Here is a 10,062-nt window from a genome sequence, read left to right as displayed (position 1 = left end):
TAGTACATCGACTCTGATATTTACAATTAAATAACCATTAAGATAGTTCTATTAAGATGGTACCATTACCTATAGGTCGTAGTAACATATACTAATAAAATAATTAATTGCTAAATACTTAATAATTTTAAATGTATGCATATTTTCAAAAAGCAATTATACAACACTCGGAAGTACCTACAGTAGATAAAAATAAATAATTTACCTGTAATTTTAATTCAATTTAAATTTTTTCATTTTTGTTTATAATTATATAATACGAAAACTTTTTTTATACTTTTTATTAATACTTTTTTAATGTAAGAAATATTAATTCCAAAAAAAAAAAACCTCCGTCAATCAATTCTTTTCTAGTCTACATATTTTTATAAATTAATAAATTACTTCGATACATCATTTATCAATATCGTGATATGATATTGATAACAGAAAAAATATCGTTGTGCATTACTATTAAAATCACCACATATACTCAATAATTCCTACAATAATATTATGAACATTTATATGTGCGATTTTTTATTATTTTATCGAGAAAAAATATAAAAATTTGCAAAGCAAATCAGAAATAAAAATGTAATTTTTCAAGTATTAAATAAAAAATAGAGAAATACTATAATAATTATTATTATTAAAATTATCGTATGATATTCATTCAAGCATTAGAACTCAATAAACTACAAAAATACACTTACGTCTAGTTCAGCCACCTCTAACCAAAAATGTTATTTTTTTTTTACTTTTTTCTAGACAGATGAAAAAAAAAATTTTCTTGGCTAAATATATTTATTTAATACAATAATTTTATCCAAATACAAATTCGTCAAATTCATGATTTCGCTATAACTTATTATTTTGAGTCTATTTTTTCAGTATTTTTTGGTGTCCTACCGTCTGTGAAAGATGTTCACAATAATTACATATTATAACAATACAGTAGAGATAACAATATTTTTTATATATATATATAATTATACTGTTATATTCAACTTTAGACCTGATACGAGTAACATTTAATTTCTACCTACTTAGTATAAAATATGGTATATGCATTCAGCAAACGGAAGTTTTGAGTTCCGTGGTACGTTTTATGTGTAAAAACCACATAATTAGATTCCTACTAACCATTAACATCACCATAGTACCAGCAACTTAACCACAAGTTCAGGCTTAATATGCGAATTATAAAATCACATAAAAATAACCGCAATTTTTTTTTTTTTTCAAAATGCGCTTTATGGTTAAACTCATTGCGGAATACAAATTGTTGAATTGTTTATTTTATTACATTTTTTTTTTCGCATTCGTGAAAACACTAAATCATGAGAAGTATATAAATGCGAATTTACTTACCACAGAATAATTTAAAATAATAATAATCGTAGAGCTGATTTTTTACTAAAGAATTTTCGTAATACAATAATTTGGCATAATTTATAGACCAAAAAACAAAATTATTTAAAATAATGTTAGACTAAAATTGTACTTTTAAAAGGTAAGCATTTTAAATGATAAGTATAGGATGTAAATGTTTCGTTCTTATTATTTTATCATATTGATAAAATGGCATTTAGCAAAACATTTTAAAACTTAACTTTCACTTGATAAATATTAAATTTTAATTTTAAATTTAATTACATTTTAGTTACCATAGTACTTCTGCAATAAAAATAATTTAAAATAGATGACAGCTAAATCTTGACCACGAATCATTGGAAGATATTTGTTTTAAATTTGTATAAACACAGCCATATAAACAAGGCCGGATTGGACTAATTCGGCCCACCGAGTTTTCTGTATGTTACCGGCCCACTTACTAACTAGCGGCCTTTGTCCAAATTTTTTTAATCGCATATTTCAAGAGGTGCACTAATCTTCAACTTTAAACTATTAATATTTTTTGTTAGCAGCCTTTCACAACTTAAAAGGCCAAAAATTGTCGCGGCCCATCGAGTTTTGCTCGGTAACTCGCCGGGCCAATCTAGCCCTGCATATAAATGATAATTTAATCATTACATTGTTTCTAATGCTTTATACAAACATTTTAAAAAATTCTAAAAGTTCTAAAAGTATGTCATTTTCTCTAATTTTATTTAAATAAAATTTGTAATTTTTATTTTGAAATCCAAGTATATGGAAAATCTACTTAATATAGTATATTTCATGTATATGTATCTTCAAAAGATAAAGGTTAAAAATAAATTATTTGTTAAATATTACCAAAATACGGAAGATAAAAATATTATAATATCTACATATATCCTGATAAAATAATCCACTAGTAAGAGTGTATTCCTACATAAGAGTATTTAATTTAGATTGAGAAATTAAGCGGCATCAGCGTTCAACTGTAGTTTCAGTATACAGTATATATATTGTTTATAATTTAAGTATATATAGTACCTACAATCATACTACAACCTACAAGTACCGTTAAAAGTACGTTCGATATAATATAATTTGTAGTTTCATTGCTATTTGGCCATTATAGCCACTATAAGTTTAAACTTACATTAACGATAGTCAACAACCTAGATAACTACGTAGCTCCGTGATTTAAAGTTATGTCTTCCAGTCTTCCAGAATCCTATTAAAAATAATTTCACACCTTGATCTTTTGATCTTAGTTTCATCTTATCATAAAATAATTCATAACTGTGAGTATATACGTAATCGTACATAAATCAGTAAATCCATTATAAATTATACGCATATAAAATATTCACATGGTTATTATTGAATTACATCTCCAATGAATTAAAAAATTAAAATGTTATGATAAATATAATGTGAATCAGCTAACAATTGTTAGCCTTAAGGCAGTTAACTAAATTTGAAAACAATAAACGCACAGGAGAAGATTTAATATTTGGAGGGAGGCTAAAATCATTCCATAAAAGTGACCCGCAGATATGTTTAAATTGTTAATGTGTTATACCCCTATACTTCCCATCCCATAAACATATGGAAAACAATTTTTACAATTCAAATAAATATTAACTCTAAATTTTATTTCAAAACTATGTATCTATTATTAAATGCAAATGCATCAATAACATTTTCGATATCAATTTCTATGTACAAAATTACCGATTTATTAAAACGATCTTAAACTAACAAGCTTGTGTGTCTTTAAAGACACGTTAATTTTACGTTTAATTTTAAGACAGACGTTAATTAATGCTCATATAGCTGAAAAACTTTTTCCACGTGTATCTGATGCAATAGGTGAACTCACGACTACCTGAAGAAGTTTGTATACTAGACACTAGTACACTTTTCGCTAATACATCATTCATGGTTTCATATTCATAGTTAGTTTCATTTTCTTTAGTTCATAATTATAATAAACTGTTATTCGCTACTATCATCTTCGATTGAATAATTAGTTTTGATAAATTCAATAAACATTGAAATCAGATAATACAGTAGAACCTCGATTATCCGTGTTTGTGATTAACCGTGCTCACTCTTCCAAAAATTTAAAAATAAGTATGGACTGTAGATATATATGTAGTTATAATCGAACATTTTATATTACATAATACACGATATCGACAATTATATTAATGACATTTTTGACGATAATAATATGAAGATAAGCAGTATTGTATGTACATCGATTTTTATATTTATCGAATCACCTTCAGTTTGCTTTTTTCTTTCGCTATCGCCGAACGTAACGTGTGGTATAACGTATTAATCTAATAATGAGTGTCGTTCTTTCTCTAGAGAAAAAAGTGTTGATTATTAACCGGGCTGTAGATCATGGTGAAAGTGTTCAAAAACTTGCAAATGAATTCGGCGTGGGTCAACAGACAGTTCGTGACTTAATCAAACAAAAAAATGAAATTTTCAAGTTCATATCTTGTGCAGAAGTATCAGCTAAGAAGATAAAAACTATGAAAAAGTCATCATTATCTGATATGGAATCTGCTCTTTTTGAATGGTTTAAACAGAAGCGTATTGAAGGCATACCGATTTCAGGACCAATGGTTTGTGAAAAAGCAAAATGGTTTCATGTACATTTGAAAATTGAGGAAACATTTAAAGCTTTACAAGGCTGGTTATTTAGGTTCAAAACTCGCCATGGCATAAGACAGCTGGACATTCAAGGCGAAAGCCTGAGTGGAGATTTGATTGCTGCAACACTATTCAATGACGAATTCAATTCATTCCTTTCAAAATTGAACTTGTCCCCTGACCAAGTGTATAACGCAGATGAATCAGGTCTATTCTGGAAAATGCTACCTTCAAAAACACTTGCTGTGCAATCTGAAAAATCAGCTCCTGGACATAAATCTAGTAAAGAACGACTTACTATTATGACTTGTTCAAATGCGACCGGTTCACATAAGATCAAATTAACTGTTATTGGGAAAGCTAAGAAACCAAGATCTTTTAAAGGGACAGAAATGAAATATTTACCATGTGTCTATTACCACCACCCAAAAGCTTGGATGAACCAGGTTATTTTTAGTGAATGGTTTCTTAACGTTTTTGTACCATCTGTACAAAAATTTCAGAATGAAAAAGGAATACCAAAAAGAGCTGTTCTTCTACTTAATAATGCTCCTTCACACCCATTAGAATCTACCCTGAAAACTCCGGATGGTCAAATTGTTGTCTACTATCTACCACCTAACGTAACTTCCATAATACAACCAATGGATCAAAGCGTGATTTCCTGTTTGAAACGAAAGTACAAAAAGATTTTTCTCCGTTATCTTTTGCAAGAAGATTGTTTTGATTCGATGAAAGAACTTTTGAAAACGTGGACCATAAAAGATGCCATTTTTACAGTATGTAATGCTTGGGAAAATGTACCTGCAACTACATTAAGATTTTCTTGGGCGAAAATTTTGGATCAAGATTATGATGATGAAGAAAGTATCGAAAATACGGTCGATAAGGATATAAAAGCTTGTCTTTATCTAGCTATATCTATTCTAGATTTCACTAATGTTGATGAAGACGATATTGTTGATTGGCTACAAAAAGATCTTAACGAAGAGGGATTTGAGCGTTTGAGTAACAGTGACATAGCAGTTCGTTATGGCAGTGTAACTACACCATCTACCTCACAACAGCCTGATTCTTCTTCTGAGAGTGATAATGAAGAACATTTTGAAAAAAATACAGACAAGCCAAGCAATTGAAGCAGTTGATGTCCTCTTGAACTTCTGCGAACAGGAAAATTTTGACTTCCATGACGTGTCATTGGCTTAAAAAAAATTAGAAATGAAGTAAAGAAAATTATTTCAAAACCAAAAAAAACAAAGACTGATAACTTCATATTTTAAGCCTTAATAACTTGTTGTATAAAATTATTGTATGTATATTATGTATATTTCTAATTATAATTGAATCAAATTTTTAAAATTTCATTATTATAAAAATGTACCTATGTATTTCTAATTAAAATTAAATAAAAATTTCATTATTATAAAAAGTCTCGATTAACCGTGATTTTCATTTATCCGTGTGACCCCCTCCCCATCATTACCCCGGATAATCGAGGTTCCACTGTATATTAGTATAATATGAAATGTTACTTAAACATAAGTTACCGAAAAAATATAAACTTACTTGATAATAATCAATGAAAACAAATTACCAATTTATTATCAATTTATTAAAATTATCGACAGGTATACGACCGATTGCTAAACTATATGTTGAAAGTCTTTCGTTCTCCATTTGTCCCTCTTTGGAGACCCTCTGATTACGAATATGTAGAGTATGTACAGATTGTTGTAGTGTCGTTTGATTTGTTTTCAATTTTGAACTGTAAAATTCTGTAGTTTATTTTAATAATCGCTCATAGTGGCGCCATCTATAACGTTTGGAATGAACCAATTGCGATGAACACTCGTCTCATCAGAATGGGGCGGCAGCTGTTTTCTAGTTTAAACATTTCACGGTAACAACACAACCTACTTATCAAAATTCACGTAAACATAAATACTGTATAACGCGATATTGATAACGTTTAAAATATTATTTCACCAAGAACGTCACACAAATTTTGAGTAATTTCATCGCCGCTCGTTTTTTATGTATATTTGGTTCTTATTTAAGTGACGCACTCACTTCGTCTACATGTCTGGTTTCCCGTCGTCGTATTCACCAAAATCATCACCTCGTGGAGCTAGGTCTCCTGTCGTATCAAGACAAGATTCCACTGGCACACTCAAAACGACCATCTCTCTGGGCAAGAATCCATCAATTGTGCACAGTGGACCATTTTATCTTATGAAAGAACCACCATGTAAGTCGTCCATAAAGATTTACATGCAAAATGTATTGTTTCACTGAATAAGACATTGAACATGATACGAAAAACAATCATTACAAGCTGTATGCTGTGCATACGGTTTAATAACTCATGCTAATATTATATGCCATTGCATCAATGTTTAAAAATGTTTTTAGAATTAATAAAATTATTAGTTTAAGAGAACTATTCGTACCTTGTGTATATGAAACGTTTATTCTGAATATTTATGAATAATTTTATTTTTCAGGTGAAAGTGAACTAACGGGGTCTGTAAATCTTATGGCATATTATGGTCTAGAACATACATATAGTAAATTTAGTGGGAAAAGGCTCAAGGAGAGTTTATCATCATTTTTACCCAATCTACCTGGAATTATTGACACACCTGGACATAATGATCAAAGGTAATTGAAATATTCATAAATAATTAATAAAGATTTTCCATAATTTCTAATGATTAATAAACTAGTTTTTTACCATTAATATTGTAATATATCAGAAAAAAATTAAACCTATTTATTTTACTTAATTTTCTTGAATAATAAATATATTTTATTAATATTGTGTATTTTATAATATTTAATTAATTTCATTTAAAACTGCATATAAGTGTACTTAAATATCAATTTATTTCACAATTTTGAATTTATTGATTAAATGATAATATTAAAGTGATCAATTACTATAGAGAAAAATAATATTTATTCATCTGAATTACTAAGTACAAAATATCATACTGCCTTAATACTTAGTTTACAGAATTAAACTAATTTACTTTATATTTACATAAATATAAGTGCATTCATTTTTATTTCCATACATCAAATTTTCTTAATACTTTAAAATAAATCAATCATATTATATAATAATTTTTTATGCCTACAAGGTCTAAAGTTAAATAAATTGTTAAAAAATAGAAATCCTATTGTTTTAAAAAAAGCTTCATGAAGAATAGCATTATGATATTTTCTTTTGTTTCAATCCCTGTACCTTGTACAATTTAACCTTCACTTTTCAACTCATTATTCAAAATTTACATTCTTCATATTAATTTATTATTTATAAATTAAAATATGTTGATTACATGGTGGCAACCACATTTAAGATATACATTATATAAAAAAAAAATAATCAATAAGCTTTCATTATGAATAATTTTTAAAATTAAATTGTAGAATTATATTTTTCAAAAATTGTTGTATGTTAATGTTAAAATATATACAGCATGAATCATTAAATATTATTTTCGCAGTTCATTACGTTCTGTCATTGAAAAACCACCAATTGGTGGAAAAGAAATTTTACCACTAACCACCCATCAATTAGCTGGATTTCGATTACATCCAGGGCCAGTATGTATTTTTGATGACATATATATTCAATTCATGTTTGTTGTATTTTCATTGACTTTGAATTTTTCATATTAGTTACCAGAACAATATCGCTATGCAAATCAACCACCTACTAAGAAACATAAAAACAAACATAAAAAAAGCAAGTACAAAAGTGGAGAAGCTCTATCACAAGACATGGCAGCTAATGAATTAGGATTAAGTGATATTCATGAGAAAAAGCACAAGAAACAAAAACGTCATGATGATGATAAAGAAAGGAAAAAGCGAAAAAAAGAGAAGAAGAAGAAGAAACAAAAACACAGTCCAGAACATCCAGGAAATATTACGCCTGGACAACACTCGAACTGATATTATAATTATTTTCTTAAATTACATTTTATGGCTTTAAATTTGTTTTCATCGGTCATAAATGTTTATAAAATGTAAATAGAATATTGTCAAATTATTAGGAATTTTGAACAAATTATGTACGTATAACACAATCTTGTTGGTAACATAATTGTGGTGTATAATATTAATTTTCTATTCTTTGGTTGGGATAGGTGAATTTTGTTTTAAATAAATAATTTTATCTGCACTAAAAATAAAATATGTTTTACTCTACTTAATTTAAATAATACATACATTTTTTAAAAAAAGATGTATTTGGTTATATTTGATTACTAAACATTCCAGTATATGAAAAAAAAAATTCATATGAAAAGGACATGTTGCATTATTAATACTTGAAAAAAGCTATGAAAATTATCAAAATATAATACTATAAATGTATTTTTAATTAAAATATGTGTTGCTATTAATAGTATTAATATTAACTAATATTATCTTCGTTTTAATGAATAAAATTTTAGAAAATGTTTATTAAAATAAATTCCTATTATTTATTATAAGTAAAAAAAATTGAAGTAATGAGCTTCAAAATATAGTTGTTACAAATTTAAAAATTAATTAAATGATCTATTATAACCAAAATCACATTTACGTAAACTTGTCTGCAACTGCATTTTTTTATCAGGAAATGATTGAGGCTAATTGTAAGATGAGGTGATTATGGTTTATAAGGAATTTCCCAAGAAACCTTTTGTAGAAATTGATGGCTATGGCATGGACGGTTTTGATTTGATAGTTATGTTGGACTAATATGTTTGTTATGTACTATGGAACTTTAGCAATGATACACAGACAAATTGATTGGAATGCTTGAATCATTTGAATATTTGATTTTTTTGACTGGGCCCTATAATATAGAATATGATGCCGTATGCTAAATGGAATGAAGGAGGCATTTATAAATAAGAATTTTGTTTTGAATGTTGATATTAGATCTTAGTAAGGCCCTAAGTAGATTAAGCCTACATTTAATTGTTTTTGTTTATCCTTGAGGTAAGGATCCCAAGTAAGTTTTTTGTTGAGAGTGAGATCAAGATAATTGACATGGGTATAATATGAAATAGTTGAAATGTGTAATTCATGAACTAGTCGACTCTTAAAAATGAACTGGACGAGTCGAATCAGTATTACAAGAGTTGGCGACTTATTGACTCACTGACTCAGTTAAACTCACAACTGTACTACTGTAGATATACGACTCAACTTCCTTGATAACGGTTTGCGAATCCAAACGAAAATGTAATACAGTAGTCGCCACTTATAGTGTTCACTGGTTATAAGAATCAGCCGCTTACAGTGCTCAAAAATGTCAGGAACGGAACAAATAGCCGTTATAAGTCGTTTACTGTGTTCAGGTTTTCGGTTATTGTGATCAGAAATATAAAATATAAGTATATTTTACAATAATATCACCTCTTTTTGTGTATAGGGAAAACGATTACGAATGACAATTATCTTAATCGTGAACAGTGCCGCAATAACCGGGTGTGTTGCGTGTGTTAAACACACGGGCCCAGGGCCCCAACCTATAATGGGGGGCCCAATGATAAAAATTGAAAAATATGTAGAAAGAAAGAAAATAAAACGATTTTGTTATAATAATAATATAATAATAATTAATAATGATTGGACAATAGATCGATTTTGTCTTGTACACAACGTTATCGTATATTAACGTTTCTTTTGCGACCCGTATAACATAAATTAAAAATAGTTTGGTTGCAATTGATTAAAGCGCGTCATGCGAAGGAACGCGTATTTTGACCGGCCTATATAGCCATATAGTATGAGTGTGTGACGCATCTCAATTAGGTATTGTTATTTATTTTTGTTATGTGCCACGCGGGAAAACCGCGATCGGGCTCGCTTTTATATTGCACGACGACGACGCTCGTTGAAAATGCGGGATCTTCGACAGTCTATGTTTTATATTCGGTCAATTGACAATAAGCTATCCATTTATTTAATTTTATTTACGTCTACAATAAATCATGCCGCCAAAAGCTTTAAGTGGAGCAGCTAAAAGAAAAAAAAAAC

The 10,062-nt window shown here is 28.3% G+C and overlaps 2 protein-coding genes across 2 annotated transcripts; both read left to right on the top strand.

The window, feature by feature from the left end:
- Positions 1–3,710: 3,710 nt before the first annotated feature.
- LOC112690787 (jerky protein homolog-like) lies at positions 3,711–5,159 on the top strand. Its single transcript, XM_025564878.1, has one exon. It carries the CDS (start codon positions 3,711–3,713, stop codon positions 5,157–5,159), a length of 1,449 nt encoding a protein of 482 aa, XP_025420663.1.
- Positions 5,160–5,970: 811 nt separating this feature from the next.
- Positions 5,971–8,201, top strand: LOC112690791 (mediator of RNA polymerase II transcription subunit 19). Its single transcript, XM_025564883.1, has 4 exons — positions 5,971–6,271; positions 6,528–6,684; positions 7,533–7,632; positions 7,708–8,201. The coding sequence occupies exons 1-4, from the start codon at positions 6,103–6,105 to the stop codon at positions 7,981–7,983; spliced, it is 702 nt and encodes a 233-aa protein (XP_025420668.1). The 5' UTR covers positions 5,971–6,102; the 3' UTR covers positions 7,984–8,201.
- Positions 8,202–10,062: the final 1,861 nt, after the last annotated feature.

The sequence above is a fragment of the Sipha flava genome, unplaced genomic scaffold, assembly GCF_003268045.1.
Source record: "Sipha flava isolate LNK unplaced genomic scaffold, YSA_version1 52143_pilon_pilon, whole genome shotgun sequence".
NCBI lineage: Eukaryota > Metazoa > Arthropoda > Insecta > Hemiptera > Aphididae > Sipha > Sipha flava.
The sequence above is the reverse complement of the archived record's forward strand: the minus strand, read 5'-3'. Positions and strand labels throughout refer to the sequence as shown.